The sequence below is a fragment of the Geotrypetes seraphini genome, chromosome 7 (assembly GCF_902459505.1).
Source record: "Geotrypetes seraphini chromosome 7, aGeoSer1.1, whole genome shotgun sequence".
In the NCBI taxonomy this organism is placed as follows: Eukaryota; Metazoa; Chordata; class Amphibia; order Gymnophiona; family Dermophiidae; genus Geotrypetes; species Geotrypetes seraphini.
This window is the reverse complement of record NC_047090.1, coordinates 116,608,179-116,625,439: the sequence shown is the minus strand read 5'-3', so window position 1 is coordinate 116,625,439 and position 17,261 is coordinate 116,608,179. Positions and strand designations below refer to the sequence as shown.

The 17,261-nt window shown below is 40.8% G+C and overlaps 1 protein-coding gene across 1 annotated transcript in view; it reads right to left on the bottom strand.

Annotated features, from left to right (window-relative positions):
• Positions 1-243: 243 nt before the first annotated feature.
• JMJD7 (jumonji domain containing 7) overlaps positions 244-17,261 on the bottom strand; it is a 32,878-nt gene continuing 15,860 nt past the window's right edge. The window contains exons 5-8 of the mRNA XM_033951265.1: positions 16,338-16,433; positions 8,977-9,053; positions 8,547-8,706; positions 244-4,694 (exon numbers count right to left, since the gene is read on the bottom strand). Coding sequence (XP_033807156.1) covers positions 4,606-4,694; positions 8,547-8,706; positions 8,977-9,053; positions 16,338-16,433 — 422 coding nt within the window. The 3' untranslated portion in view covers positions 244-4,605. The remainder of the gene's footprint in view (positions 4,695-8,546; positions 8,707-8,976; positions 9,054-16,337; positions 16,434-17,261) is intronic.

Here is a 17,261-nt window from a genome sequence, read left to right as displayed (position 1 = left end):
GGAATTTTTTACTAAGTGCTGTGGTTAAGTTGCTAAGTTTTGTGATTTTACCAAGAAACTGTGACTAAACTGGAGGACTCAGATAATACAGTAGTAATATAATGCCACCTAGCTTCAGGACTGCTCTGTTTCAGTGTGACAGCTGATGTTGCTGTCAGTCTCTATGGTCAAGGTAGATAGGTTCCAGATGTTTGGAAAATCTGCATTAAGTTTAGCAGTGAACAGGAAAACTCTCTACACAAATTCTCAAACAAAATACATTTTTTATTGCATACAATTTCAAGAAATTAAGAACTGTGGTTAGAATATACCAGCAGAAGTTAAAGAGTCAACAGTTCTAAAACAAGTTAAACCCTTTTCCTAAGATTTATAGCTGTGTTTTGAAATAGTTTGTGTTTTCCATGGGACCCCAAATCTATCTAAAAGTACAAAATCCCTTATCAACAAACAGGAATCAGATGTGCCATTTAACTTTTCTTCCAACCTCTGTATTTCCCTTTTACCCTTAGAATGTGTTGCTTTGTGTATATAATTATTTTCTCCGATTGTTTTCTTTTTCCCAGTTCAATTCAGCGAGAGGCATTGCAGGCCCCACTCCACTTCAGCTAAGTATATCCCAATCAAGTGTCCAATTTCCCTGCTTGAATACACAGCTAAAAATAAGTGTTCTTTAAAAAAAAAAAAAAAACCACATCCCTGAGAGAAAAATGTGTGTGGATGGTGGTGGTAGGGGGAACAAAACCTTATCTCCTCTCCTAGCTCTTGCTTGACATTGGGTAGCTTCCTCACTTATAGAACATGAACCAAGATCACTGGAAAAAGGATCAGAACCAGGCACCAGCAGTATCAAACAAATCAATTTCCGCCCCCCCCCCCATTAAAAATCCCCCCAAACCTCTCCTTTTGTATGCAACCTTTGAGTGACCTGTCTTCCTAACAGGAACCTATTTGTAGCTACATATTCCCTAATTTTTCCCATCCAGTTGAGTAATGATCCTTCTGGCTAAATAAAAGGTTTGCCCCTGCTCCTGTCTCTGCAATTTAAACTTCTAGGTACCAGCATCTTCAATCAAGGTTGGTTTTATTTTTGCTTCAGACTCTTATCTAGGCTCTGGCAAGCTCAACTACCAGCGCATGTTGCACTTGGTGACTCACAATGACCTACATATTCCGACAGTGAAACAGCTACAGCTTGCTGTGTCTGGAGCTAGCATATTTTTGTGTGTGGGTCTTTGGGAGTAGAATAAGCTTCTGGGATATTTACGACAGCAAACATATTTGAGTAGTTTCAAGAAAATGTTGAAGAAACACCTCTTCTGTAAGATGAACTATGGGACTTGATTTATAGTTTTTTGATGCGAGGCGCTGATAGCCTCTTTGTAATTTTAGGAGGCTTTACATTATCACTGCTATGTTTTATTCATGTTCGATTTGTTGTACTAAATGTGATTCTGTTTGTGTATGTACTCTATTGTGACCCGCCTTGGGAAAGGCGGAGTATAAATAAATACAAATACCACATTCAGACTCAAAACACAGATTCTTGATTTTATCCCTTAACAGCTATGCTTGACCACTTTGTTAAGCAAGCAAACTTCCAGAACAGTGCTCAGCACTTCAGAACTTAGGTCTTCTCCATCAAAAGAGAAACTGAGGAGTTTGCCAAAACTTAGAACCAACTTCTCTAGCTAGCAAGAGCCTATAGTTTGATTCAAGTTGGTCTCTGTCCAAGACTTAATTAACCCTATTCCTCACAAAGCCATAAAAACTCTTTAAAAGTTCCACAAAACCCTGAGAAAATTCCTACTAAATCTGTACCAAATTGCTCCATCAATGAGATTTCTTGTCTTCCTTTTCAAACTGTTCTCAGCCAACCAGCAACCACCTCTCTATCCCAAAGCTAGCACACAGCTGCTGCCCAACAGCCCAAACTGTGGCTGTGACATTGCTAGTATCATTCCACTGCTACCCCCGGCCTCCAATTAGTTTCTGGCTTATAAAGCTTAGTTTTCTTCAGAATCACAGAACTCAAAACTTACAGTTCTCAGCTTCATTTTGAAACCCTGAACTCCCATTGATTATAATGGGAAAATGTAATTTTCAGGTTTTTACCACAAAATTAATGTGAAATCACCCTCCTATCAAAGTCCCTACAGTTCTAAATTTTCAAAATAAACACTTTACTGGATATCACACAATTTCTACACAAAAAAATAGCCAAAAATCATAACAAAATTCCTTGATGGCCACATGAAAAATTACAACAAATTTCCTGCTGAAAACTATAACCAATGAAAACACCAAATGCACATTCTAAAGTCTGCCAGCCCTCTGCACCTAAAATTACAATTTTATATGCAAAAATAAAATTCTCTACGATCCAGACTCCAATGGCCCACCTAAAGACAGCTCCTAAAGATCCCATCCACCAAAAATTAAAAATTTTCCCCCAAGCCCCAGCCAACGGGAACCAAAAACAAAATTTTTAAATTAATTAACCCAGAGGACCTCTCCCCTTGCTCCATCCTTAAATTCAATCCAGGTGAACCCTCCAGACATCAGGAACTATCCACAATTATACAAAGCAGCTCCCCAGACCTCAAAAGAAATTGAAACCCTGGCTTCAACTGCAGCTTGCTGGAACTCCAGACACCTATTGCTTATGCACCAAAGCTCCAGTAGCCAGACTTCAAGCAGGCCATTTTCCTGCTCCCTCATTCACAGCAGTGGCTAGTAGCCCCATAGCTCCCTAGACCTGATCTGGGTCCCAAAGAGATACCTCCTACCCAAACCAGCCCTGGGTTGGCCCAAATACAGCTCCAAACTAGCAGCACCCACTCAGAGCCCTACAGAGCCCACCCCCAGGCAGGTAAAAACATTTTATTTAAACCCCTGCTTACAGTAGTATCTGTAGGAACATGACTAACATCTATGGAATCGATATTTGGCTTTTACAGGCTATGGGACTTTCAGGTATTAAGGACAGTTTGGTTATACAATGTAAATTAGAATCACTGGAGAATCTTACCAGAGCTTAAAAGTTTACATTTTCTTAATTTTCCTGTAATAAGATTTCTGTTGCTTATTATACTTTTGAAACTACACTCGAGGGAAGCTCTTGTTCAATTTCACGTAGAGGAATTGGGATGCCGCCTGGTTTTGATGTCTGGGGGTGCAGACCTTTTGTAAAACATGTGCCAGTGTGAGGCTGCAGGGCCAATTTACATAGGCACATTTTTATTCAAAATCTATTTGAGAGAGCAGCTGCTTCCTTTGCACCCCAACTAACTACATTTCTGCACTAAAATACTATTGCGGAAGGGGATTTACATCAGATTGGATCTCTAAATTGTCTTGTTTTAATTAAGTTTTTAGACAGCAGCAATGATCACGAGAGCTGCCTTACTGTTCTTCTTCCTTTCGGAAGAGAGTGTTAAAATGCTTACTGTACTTTTAAGAAAAAAAGATGCATTGTTCTATTGCCAGAAAATTCAGATATTCTCAGATGTCTCTTGGGCAACACAATTCAGGAGATGGTACTTCTTCCTGAAGTCCCCTGTGTTAGCTACTGGTGTATTTTTTTAATTCACTTTCCCTACAAGGGTATCAGTATTTTTTTTTTGACTCATTACATATAGGAAGTTTTGTAAGGGAAAAATAGAACTTAGGGCTTCTTTTACTAAGATGCACGTTTTTAGTGCATGCATGAAATTACTACGCGGAACGCTTCTAGAATAATGCTAGCTCAATGCTGGCATTAAGGTCTAGCGCGCGCTATTCCGCGCATTAAGGCCCTAACGCACTGTAGTAACAGGAGCCCTTAGTGCCAGGCATTATGTTTATGGGAGAGTTTGAAGTGTTTCTTTCTTTTAGAGCTCGCTAGATTAATTGTATATTTCCCTGAAATAAGGTTTCTCTCTCCCATTGGTGTTTTTGATTTTTCTTTGTATTTTATTATTTTGTTTGATTAGAGAATTTTAAAATGGCAATTCAAATATAAAAAGAAAGCCCAGAGCAGTACAAAGAAAAAACAAAACAAAACTTTTCCTTTGCCTCTTGCTACACGCTGGGGATTTTCTTGTCCTCCATCACTTTAGCATCTTCCCATGATATTTAGGAAAATAGCAGGCTAAAATGCTACAAAAAAGTAACTATCATTTTATTGCCATTACTAGGATTTAATTTGCCCATCTCTATGTTTGTTTGTTTTTATTTTATGCTCACATTTGATCAGGTTACTATTGCTACACTGTTAATGATAAGTTGTTTGGTCAAGCTATATCCTTTGGGTGATCTTCATTAAGGTAGTTAATAAATTGCAATAAATAAATGCACACAGAAAATAAAAATCAACATGCTATATAGATATAAGGGTGCAGTGGGGCTCCGTGATCCTATCTGTGAACAAGAGGCTTTTCTGCCATTGTTTGAACTGGTAGTCTCTAACCTCAAGTCCTTTGATTTTACTTGAAACACTGTACAGTGACAGAGTTCGAAAAGTTCTGTCACATTGCCCCACTCCATGTTTCATCAGGTTTTGTTGCATTGATTGCATCAATAAATGGGAGGAAAACTGTCCCTTCATTTGTCACAGCTTCCAGTCCCTCAAGAATGTGTCAGTGCTTGCGTGAGAGAATCCAGAAGCTGGAAGTATGTGTACTTGATGTCATACTCCATATCATACCAAAAGTTCACTGCACATAAATAAGAAAGAGAGAAGTATTAGGGCAGAGCCTTGGAATGCTTTCTGTTGGTTTCCATCCAAGTACACTACAAAACAATTTTTTCCCCACTTCATCAACCCTGGAGACAGCTTGCGTTCTTTTATCTTTATCAATTTTTGGTTAAATCTTTTTTTATTAGAAATTAAACAATGCAAGATACAGTAAAACAGTCATATTGTGATCAATAGTGTGAAATACCAAACATCATCTAGCACTTCCTTTACTGTTCCCCTTATCTTTAAAAGTAATATCAACAGAAATAGAAAGTTAATAAGAAAAAATAAACCCAAAGAAAAATAGTATAGTGCACAATCCAGAGGGTCCCCTAAGAAATAAAAAAAGTGTAAGAACAAAGAAAACATCTTTAAAATAAAATTTAAAAAAAGATGTTGTAAAGACTATAATGAATCCCCTCACTCCCCCATCTCAGGAGATAGTTCCATTTCATGAGGCACTAGTCACCTGATTCTGTTTAAAAAAAGTTATTTCTTTCAAGTTTGAGGAACACCTCAAATCAGCCTTTTTTTGCCAGCACACAGAATACAAAGCTTCCTCTTTACTGTTCCATTCGTCCTTCTCTTCTACTTATCACACCAGGTGCGCTGGCAATTCCATGGACATTTCTTTAGGCTTATCCTCTAATATTCCATTCATATCTACACAAGTTCCAGCAAAATCATTGTACAACAATTATTATAGTGCCCTACTGGCCTTAACAACTTTACAGTTCTACCTCCTTGCAAGCTGCTCCAGTTCCAAACACTGATCACAAGCTGGGAGGGCTGACTCCTTCAACCAGACCTTTGACTCTCATGGCCTGGAAAATGAGCACTCTCTAGTTCCTACTCTTGTATTCCGCAGCCCATCCAAGATATCTTGATAGCTGCTTGAAAGCCTTCCACTAGACACCTGATTGCTTCTGAGTGGAAAGATTTTTCACTCTGGTACTCTACAAATGGCTATGACCCTATTACATATCCTTCTACAACAATTCTACACTACCTAAACCACTTATATCATCTTGCCTTCAACCTTTTCCATCTAAGTACATCTCAGTGTTCCAGCTCTGCTTCACAATCATAGCAAGTTGCCCATCTCACTTAAAGCCTCCTGTACCCAGGGACCTGAATCTGACCTTGCTTCATTCATGCAAGCTCTTTCTGAACCACTTTAATGGGTGTCTCTTAAAGGGGATTCACAAGCACTGATGAAGTTTTTAGAATTTAAAAGCACTAACAAAATTTTTGTGAAGAGGCTTGCTGTCTTTGAATGGACTTTGAAGATAAATGTGATTTTGTGATTCTGTGTGTCGATTTAGAACACAGGTCACAAGCATTGTACCGTTTTGGTTCTTGTTTTTCTTTAAAGTGGGTTAAGAACATTTAGCACACATTTTTTATGTATTTTTGAGTGTATGTTTTATAGTGGTGGTGGTGGTGGTGGTGGTGGTGGGAGGGTTCTTGACCTGTGATCGAAAGTGAGCCTGCTTTATATAGCTGTTACTAAGTTTGCAGGTCTTCTTTTTGACTGAGGTCTTTTTCTCCACTAATTTTGGTATTGTTTTACTATTGTGGTTCTTTCCCTCTTTGATATAGGTAGGATAGCAAAGTTGCTTATCTGTAACAGGTGTTCTCCATAGACTGCAGGGGAATGCAGCCATACTTATTGGTGAAGTCCTCTGACTGAGCCTGAGTGGTGGTGCTCTCCCCTAGCTAGGTAAGCTTTTCAGCTTACTGGGCATGTGCAGGAGTCCCTACACCTACAGCCCCTCCCCTCAGCTTGTCAGTTTTTTCTTCGACCGTACCTGACAGGTCACAGCTCCCCCATCTCTTCTTCAGAGAAAATAATAAATTAGAACTCTATAGTTTTAAAATGATTAACTTAAATTTCCCTTAGTTAGTATAAATATATAAAAAAAAGAATGGAGGGCAAGAAACTTAAAACAAGAAGCTTTTCAATTAAAAACAAAAGTTCTTTAAAAAAAAAAAACACAAAAAAAAATCAGAACGAATAAGAGGAGACAGTCGAGTTCATGGAAACAGAAGGGACTTCAAAGGCACAAATTCTCTGGTAGCTTCAAACGCCAGCGAACACTTTCTTCTACGGAGCGCCAGTTCTTGCAGGAAGGCGCTAGGACCAGGGGGGGCACTTTTTGACAGCTGACAAACGCCATGATGGATGGCGGTTCCCGCACAGGGGCTCTTCAGGCCGAACCATTGAAGATGTCAGCTAAGCCACATTCTGCACCACTTGTTCCCTCCCCCAGGGCCCTGTTTTGGTACCACAAGGGGAGGGAAGCCAACTGCCACCGATGCCGTGAGAAAATTTTAAAAAAACCAGCAGATTTGGCAGGCCAACATAAAAAAGCACCAGCACTAGAATGGTGCACCACTCCTTCGCCTCCAGCAGCAACTGGCTTAACAGTAAGGGGCTCAATGGAAAAAGAAGTAGATTCTGAAACCACAGTGGCTACAGTGAAGGCTCCCACGAGCTCCGTCTTGGCTTCGTGGTCCTCTCCTGGCCAGAAACGGAAGACTTCAATTTGATACATTGTAAACCGCTTAGGTCAGTAAAATGCAGGAGCGGTATATCAAATCTTAAATAAACATAAACTTCTGTGCCTAAAGGTAATCCTTCTAAACTGGGTAAAACTCATTCTAAGTCCAGATGGGGAGCTTATCCTCAGGATCATATTCCCGCTAAGCGCCTTTCTCTGCCTAGTCTTCAGCCAGATCCTTCTTCTCAGGGCTCAATGTCTAATCAGGCAGTCTCCAATTTTCTGCCTGCTTCTTCAATGGTTTATGCATGAAAGTTCAGCTTTACTCCAGTGTTCTCCAACAAATCTTCCAGTTCTGGAGCCCCTGTGTGGACCATTTTCCCTTAGAGGATCCTCTGCTCTTGGGATGGCAAGCCATCATAACAGCAACCAGCACAGTGGAAAACAAAGCAGTGAGTGAATTTTCTGCTCTTCTTACTCTCTCCTCCCAAGGTCCTGTTTTGGCCTGCTAGAGGAGGTGAATTATCACTCCCTCCCCCTAGGGTCCTGCCTCGGCCTTCTGTGGGAGATAAATTACCCTCACTGACACCGACTTATCTGAGGAGAATAACGGATTATCAAGCTACAATACAGGGCTTTCACTTCATCTTCGACCTGTGAAACTCTAAGCACAGACAAGAAAGGCTCCCATGGACCAAGTCTCAGCCTCATAGTCCTCACAGTAGTATAACTAACTACAGACTGAGAGGACTCCTGTGGGCCAGGGTTCGGCCTTGCAGTTTTTTTTCTTCCACTCAACACAGCAGCAGTCTCCAAGGAAAGGTAAACACATCGAGCCCTGCATTGACTTCTGCAGATCACAGAGGCTACATGACCCCCTTCTCCTTGAATATACTTTTCTGTGGAGGGTCACTGAAGGCCTGGAGGTTGCAATGAACAATTCAACAGATGATAACAACTGCTGACAAAGTCCCTGGTATTCAAACAAAAAGAAAAGATTCTGAATCTCTTTAGTCTGTGATTTCATTCACCTATTTAAGTGATGCAAACAAACTGAGAAGAGATTCAGAATATAAAAAGAGCTGGCCTTACCAGGGGATTTACTTCAGTTACCTGATGGGTTGTCTAGAGACAGAAGCCCTACAGCAGAATTAGTCACCCATGTAAGCCACTTGTGCTGAACTTTTTTTTGAGGAAGGTACAATATAACATAACTGGAAGGCCTGTCCCTGGTGCCTTCCATCAGAGCACATACTAGAACATGTGTCTCAGAAACACTGGATTTTCAGCAGTATGAACACATGCACGTCTGCCTCCCCACTTACCAGCTATGCATCCATGAGACTGCTGGACATGATGAAACCAGAGGGAAGGGAGGTAGAGCATTTCACCCGCCTTCACTGTACACTGCAGAGCCTTCGCTTGTGCATAATCTGGATATTTTATGTAATCTGGGTTTAAAGGATCAAGAGGGATCCAAGGTACCTGCAAACAGAAAAGACAATAAAAAGGAAATGAACAAGGCAGATGAAGACAGTGTGAATGGGAGAATGGCAGCAGAAATTATGATGCAAGAGCTAGAGAAATGCCATAGTGATGTATAACTCAATGTGAACAGAGACAAGTGCATAACACAATATACACTCATTGCCTGTTATTTCTCCCCGGCTCAGTCACAAGGGTGCAAATATTAGATCAGCCACCACCTTGTAGCTTAGGAGGAGATTATTCCCGGCTGAGATATTAGCAAGTTACCTTCTCTGCTCCTTTCTCATCCACCACTTGGAAAGTGCCATCCTCAGACATGTGGTATGTAGCAGGCTGGTAGAACTCTGGAGGAAAGTACAGAAGCTTACAATAGTGAACTTCCAGTACAGACATGCATAAGATGTAGCTTAAACTGAGTTCCCAACTAACTTGGATTTAGGGCAGAAGTTCCCAAAGCTATGCTGGGGACTTCAAAGCTAGTCAAGTTTTCAGGATATCTCCAATGAATATGTACATTTGCATACATTGAATTGTCAAGTATATGCAAATTTACCTCACGCATATTCATTGGGGATATATTGAAAATCCAAAGGGCTGTGGGGTCCTCAGGACAACCCTGATTTTAGGGCATTATTTAGCTTTTTAACTGACATCCTGGAAGACCTGATTTTCAGATACGTACCATAAAAAAAATAAAATAAAATAAAATAAAAGTTAGTAATGATTCACCCTCTGTCCTGTATGTCTGTTATAATTAGATTGTAAACTCTTTCAAGCTGGGATCGTCTCTTGCATGCTTAATGTACAATGCTGTGTGCATCTGGTAACACTATAGAAATAATAAATAGTAGTAGTGGTAAAACTGTTTCTGAATGCCCTAAAACTTACTTGGTTACCCACCCAGTTCATACATGCTCTACCCATGCATGTGTACACAGCAGTGGTTCTCAACTCAGTCCTCAGTACACACCCAGCCAGTCAAGTTTTCAGGATACCCACAATGAATATGTGTGAAATTCGCTTATCAAGGATCTGTGCCGGCAAATCTCTCCCATACATATTCACTATTGATATCATAGAAATCTGACTGGCTGGTGTCTCCTGAGGACTGAACAGCACTGGTATAAATTCACATACATGCATTAATGCATGTTCTTGCATTCTCACATGTCAATACCAAAGTCCACTCATCGGGGGCAAGATGTTTTTTTAAGTTTGGGTATATTTGTTATAAGGCACTTTTTGGATTATCACCCTCTTATTTGGTATATTATTTAAAATTGTCTTATTCAACAAAATGTACCAGAAATTCAGGTATGTTCACCTTCCCTAACCCAAGGGCCTGCCGTTATAAGACTTTCTTGGACAGGACATTGGAGTATCAGGCAGGGAAGATAAACTCCTGGATAAGTCCGTTGATTGCTCAAGCCTATTCTTATTTTTCATTCAGGAAATTATTAAAACTTATTTATTTAATATACAAGAATGTTGATTTTTACTATTTACAATGGTGTTTTATATTTCAGTTGTTAATCTCTGTTTAATGTATTTCAATTAATGCTGTACTGACGGTTGTATGCAGTAGTGCATTTAAAATTTGTAATTTCTGCTGACTAGTTTCAATTTTTCTGTTGTGAACCGCCTAGAACTGTTGGTGGGGCAGTATACAAAATAAATTATTACATGTATTCCCATATGACAGTACACTCATATACCATACTTTTATACCATAGTGACCATATATGCCACAGCCAAAGAAAAGATTCCCATTGTACAGCAAGTGAATCATTCCAGCTTTTTACTATGGGTGTATTCATATCTGAACAGTAATAATGGTAATATCTGTACAGCTGAAAAACAAACAAAACAAAAGTCAGAAGAACGAGAAGCATTCTAGTTATTCTCATATCAGCTCCCATGCATTTCTTATGGCAAAATTTGCAACTTCACACCCCAAACTCTGAAAACTTCAGGATCTGATGTCTGCCCAGGGTGTCACACCATGTTTAGTAAAAGGGGTGGGGACACAAACCACCTTTGAACACTGTCAGTACAATCTATAATAAGCCTCTGCTCATATGAAGGGGAGAGGGGACGAGAAAGAAAGGTATGGACAGGCAATGAGTTCAAAGAGGAGGAAGACCTACATACTGTACATACCCATTGTCAAAAGACATGCATATGGGAAGATTAGGTACTTACCTTGGTCATCTTCTTTCTAGTAGATAGGAACGTCATTCTTGGCCAACAGGTTTTAGCCTTCCTTGACTATGAAGTGGGTAGAGAGCCTTATTTATATATGTAATGTAATGTAATTTATTTCTTATATACCGCTACATCCGTTAGGTTCTAAGCGGTTTACAGAAAATATACATTAAGATTAGAAATAAGAAAGGTACTTGAAAAATTCCCTTACTGTCCCGAAGGCTCACAATCTAACTAAAGTACCTGGAGGGTAATAGAGAAGTGAAAAGTAGAGTTAGAGGAAAAATAAAAATAAAATAAACATTTTAACAAGACAGCATTGATCTAAATACTTTGGAAGGTAGAAGAGAGGAGAGAAAGGAATAGAAGCAGAAGGGGGAGCCGTTGAACAGTAGAATTCTGGAGAAATTTAAATGATAGAAATAGAACAAAACAAAGACAAAAGGCAAAACAATAGATTGACGTTTCCAGAAAGGGCTTCTTCAGGGAAGAGACTTGGCAGACAGTCCCAGGATGCCTATGTCTCCTCCCCTGCGATGTTCTCCCATCCATGCATTCCCTCCCAGACACACTGCCCGTGCCCCAGCCGCTCCAAGGAGGCTGCCCCAGATTATATAGTCTTCTACTCTACCTCCCGTCATTCTGTGCTGTGCTGGATCTCCTCAGTCTGTATCAAAGTCGCTAGTCAGCCCTAGAGTGTGTACAAAAGAGAGAGGATAGGAAACAGAGTGTGGGGTAAATGGATAATACTCGGACTGGAAAAGCGTCATGAGTGGAGTGCCGCAGGATTCGGTGCTTGGACCCGTGCTCTTCAACATATTTATAAACAACCTGGAAATTGGTACGATGAGCAAGGTGATTAAATTTGCAGATGATACAAAGTTATTCAGAGTAGTGAAGTAAAAGGCTGCTTACTTTACCTCACCGGAGATCCTTCGTGAAGGAAAAGAAAAACCAAAAAAATAAAACCCACAAGATTACATTGTATATTCCAAAGCAAATAACTTTTATTCTAGTAATTAGTATTATAGCAGCATTTGTCAAATCAGAAATAAATCTGTTTGGACATATACAACGGAGAGAAAAAAACCTCATATGAACAGTGCCAGCATTTTTCTATAAGCATGGCGCAGTCTCTCTAAAGAAACTCTGCCAGAGCATGGGGGTTTTATACAGAAGGTGTCATAGTCTTAGACAATTCCCTGGCTGGGAATATGTATCACCCTATTGGATAAGACCAACTGCATATCTAACCCTTGGGGGGCCCTGGACAAGGCATAGCTTCTAGAACTTTCTTCTTCTTGAAGTTTCCATTCTTCACACAGGTACATCAATATCAGTGCCTCAGCGCATTAGCCTGGCATCACTTTATCAGTTCTTAGGTTCCCGGATGATGGAGTGTCTTGCTGACTGGCATTTTCTTTCAGCACTGTTAAATAGCTCATTGTCTTTCCAGCACTGTTTGGTATTCTTGAGAAACTTCACAGCAAGAAATCCACACACTCACATGCCACACATTAGCATCTCAGCATCTGAACTGAAACCAGTTTGCACAAGCCCATGACTTCAGCAACTTCAGCAAAATGCAGGAATAGGTCTCACAACCTGTAAAAGTCTCCCATAGGCTCCTGTCATCTATCTCAGTAGTGAAGACACAGAACATAGAAACATAGAACATAGAAAGATGACGGCAGAAAAGGGCCACAGCCCATCAAGTCTGCCCACTCTATTGACCCACCCCATTGAGTCTGAGTGCTAGTGACCTAGTTCCTTAACTTGACCCTCGTAGGGATCCCACGTGGATGTCCCATTTATTCTTAAAATCGAGCACGCTGGTGGCCTTGATCACCTGCACCGGAAGGATTGTGAAGACCTGCAACGTGATAAACACACTTGAGAAATGGGCTGCGACATAGCAAATGAAGTTTAACGTGGATAAGTGTAAGGTGATGCATGTCGGTAACAAAAATCTTATACACGAATACAGGATGTCCAGTACAGCACTTGGAGAGACCCCCCCAGGAAAGAGACTTGGGAGTACTGGTTGACAAGTCAATGAAGCCATCTGCACAATGTGCGGCGGCAGCAGCAAAAAGGGCAAACAGAATGCTAGGAATGATTAAGAAGGGGATCACAAACAGATCGGAGGTTATCATGCTGCTGTACCGGGCCATAGTACACCCCCCACCTGCAATGCTGCGTCCAGCACTGGTCGCCGTACATGAAGGACATAGTACTACTGAAAAGGGTCCAGAGAAGAGCGACTAAAATGGTTAAGGGGCTGGAGGAGTTGCCATACAGTGAGAGATTAAAGAAACTGGGTCTCTTCTCCCTTGAAAAGAGGAGACTGAGAGGGGACATGATCAAAACATTCAAGATAATGAGACTTAGTAGATAAAGACAGGTTGTTCACACTCTCCAAGGTACAGAAAATGAGAGGGCACTCTCTAAAGTTAAAAGGAGATAGATTCCGTACAAACGTAAGGAAGTTCTTCTTCACCCAGAGTGGTAGAAATCTGGAACACTCTTCCAGAGGCTGTTATAGGGGAAAACATCCTCCAGGGATTCAAGACAAAGTTAGACAAGTTCCTGCTGTACCAGAACGTACACAGGTAAGGCTAGACTCAGTTAGGGCACTGGTCTTTGACCTAAGGGCCGCCGCAGTAGTGGACTGCTGGGCACGATGGACCACTGGTCTGACCCAGCAGCGGCAATTCTTATGTTCTAAGTCTCTTCTGCTCAATAAAGACACTATGAAATATAAACACACGTAACGCACTGTAATGCATAACAAGGTGGAAATGAACACGTGACATATTTATGTGCAACCTGCATTAACAGTTCTAGAATGTAACACTTATAATTGTCATTCTATAGGCATTAAATCTCTTTTCCTCCCTAACTGTACTAAACAGTGCAGGTAAACAAGACATCTGACCATGTAGGCATATCTGAGATAGAAAGCAGCAGGGTGAGCATCAAGACTGATGTTTCTATCTACTAGAAAGAAGATTACCAAGGTAAGTACCTAATCTTCCCTTCTAGTGCAATAGGACATTAGTTTTGACCAATGGGATAAACCAGAGCAGTGTCTGGATCTTAGAGTGGGATAGGTAAGCTTGCTGCCAGTACAGCGGAACCAAACTCATAATCCATTCTGACTGCAATATCCACCCTATAAAATTTGGTAAAAGTATGAAGGCTGGACCATATGACTGCCCTACATATTTCTTCAGGCTAGACCGATCTCACCTTTGCCCAGGACAAAGCAACGCCTCTTGTGGAGTGTGCTTCAAGGCCATGGGAGACTTTTCCGCTCCTGATATAAGCTGAAGAAATCACCATCCAAATCCATCTGGAAATGGTCACCTTTGATACCGGCCTACTTTTTCATGCAGCTCCAAGGAGCATGAATAGATAATTGGAACATCAAAACTCATTTGTTACATCCAAGTACTGAAGGAGATTTCAGAACCTTGTCCCCCTTCCTTACTCCTGAGGGTGAAAAGGCAGGCGACGCACTTCCTCGTTTACGTGAAAACTTGAAACTACCTTCAGTAAAAAGGAAGGAACCGACTTTAGTGCAACACTAGCGGCTGGGGTTCTGAGAAAAGGCTCCTGCAGGTCAGAGCTTGTAACTCAACACCCTTCTGGCTGAGGGCACTGCTGCTAAAAACACAGTTTTGACCATCAAGTCCATCAGAGATGCCTCATCCAGGGGTTTATATGGAGCTCTAGTGAGTACTCATAGGACCAAATTAAGGTTCCATGTTGGAAAAGGCTGGTGCATCAGCAGGTGAAGGCGTAAGGCTCCCTTTAAAAATCTGGACATGTTTGGATCTCGAGCAGAACAGACAAGCTCCTACAATTTTGTGTATAGAAAAAAAGACTGATAAAATCCAGCACAGCCCAGAGTAAGGGGAAACAGAGCAGAAGAATATGTAAAATGAGGCTTTATACACACTTTGCAGTCAAGGAAAGCTAAAACCTACCTAAAATACTGGCACCTACTTCAATCCACACTCAAACACTGCCCCTAATCAAACCTACTTTTCAGGTAGATGCCTCAGTATGGATATATGGCACCTACATGGCATCTACCTGAAAATTAAATTTTTAAAAATTGTTTAATTGGTTTTTAATGGCACTGTTCAATTAACAGCACCGATTGAACCGATTAAAAAATTAAGGCCCCCTTTTATCAAGCCATGTTAGGGTTGTTTTTTTTAAATCATTGCCCAAAGCTCATAGAAATTCTAAGAGCATTAGAGCTTTTACCACAGCGGCCAGCAATAAAACCCCAACATGGCTTGATAAAAGGGGGCTTAAATTAGGTGCCTAGATTGGCTAGGCACGATGATCTAGGTGCCTAACGGCAGGCGCTTTTTGTAGAATCAAGGCCAGAGAGCATTCGGGTCACAAAGAGCCTGATTCTCCAAAGTGCGTCCTGATTTTAGGCAGCTGTAGGCGTGGGGTTTGTACCAAAAGTGTCAAGTATTTAAATGGGTGAAATGATAAAAACATTAAAATACAGTAAAACCTTGGTTTGCGAGCATAATTCGTCCCAAAAGCAGGTTTGTAATCCAAAGCACTAATATATCAAAGCAAATTTCCCTGTAGGAAATAATGGAAACTCAGATGATTCGTTCCACAACCCAAAAAAACTTTAATACAAAATACTTTACGTACTTGTATTGCAAGACCTCGCTCATTTAGAGCAGTCACTACACTCCTGCATCATCAGAGAGAGAAGAACCGTCGGCTCAGTTGTGATGATGTGACGCGTGTATACTGTATATACTCGTATTACAAGACTTTGCTTGTTTAGAACAGTCACTACACTCTTGCAGTGTCAGAGAGAAAAGAACCATCGGCTCAGTTGTGATGTGTGTATACTGTATGTACTTGTATTGCAAGACATTGCTTGTATATCAAGTTAAAATTTAATAAAATGTTTTGCTTGTCTTGCAAAACACTTGCAAACCAAGTTACTTGCAATCCAAGGTTTTACTGTACTTCAAAAAAGATAAATACTACATAAGAGACTTGTAATGAAAAGAAGTTCACAGTTATAGGGCTAGACTCAGGAGTGCTAAGAGAAAATATATTTCTAAACAGGAAGAGTGATGACTGCATGGAATAGCAAATTTCAGAAAACATGCACTAATCACAGAGAATTGCTGAAAGTCAGATCAGCTCAGGTCTACGGCTTTGCATTAGGAATGAAGCTAAACAGACTAGGTGGGCTTTACAGGTTCTTATCTGCAGTCACAGTATCTCTTTCCAAAATAAAATGTCTTATTATGGTGCCACTCTTAGCCACCATTATAAATTGAAAAAAGTCTTTGCCAGAAAATGCACTGGACAGCCATTTTGACAGCGTCCATCAGTGACAGCAAGAAGCTTCTCAACTGGTCACATACCATATGGAATGAAGGGGCGATCACTTGGTGGATGCAACAGAAACTGTTTCTCTCCTGAAATCACACAGTACAAATTTTCATAGTGGTCTTTATGCACTTGAGGGAGAGAGATCAAGAGAAAATATGTAAATCAATAATGAGAATGAGCAAGAAGACAGGCAACCAAACAGAGACATGGCAGGGGAGAGCAAAGGGAAGAGAGAAAAAAGAAATAAAACAATCAGTGAAGATTTTCCTCTTCCAGTGAGCTGACAAGTTAATACTGCTCCTAAAGCATAGTGTCCTTCCTTATAGAAAGGCTGCAGACTAAATACCTAGGGCCAGATTCTATAAGTGCTGCCTAGATTAAGCATCTAGCAACACCTAACTAAATTCTGCATGTAAAATAAATTTAATTAATAAACTTAGGGCTCCTTTTACTAAAAAGCAGTAGAGGTTTCTACCGCGGGTCAGCAAGATAAATGCTTTAATTCTCATAGAATTCCTATGAGCATCGGAACATTTACCTCGCCAGCCCACGGTAGAAACCTCTTAACGCGGCTTTGTAAAGGCAAGCGTCACTTGGTGTGGTGATTGCCCATGCCATTGATCTTTAATTTCAAAAAACAAAAGAAAACCCCTAACAATGCCTAGGTCGAGGCACCCTCTGAAAAATAGGCGTGGTTCGGAGCAGAGGATAGGCGTGGTAAATTTAGGTGTCACTAAGCATCTGAGATAGGCGCTGGTAAATTAGACCAGGTAAAACCTGGCATAATATACCGGCGCCTACCTTCATGATGCCTAAGGATACCTAGTTGCCGCTAGGTGGGATTCTATAAAAGACACCTAGCAATGGACTGACAACTGCACTAAAATTTAGGTACGGTTAGGCACCGCTAATAGAATCAGGCCCTTAGCTCCTGCACATACAACGCTCTCCCTACC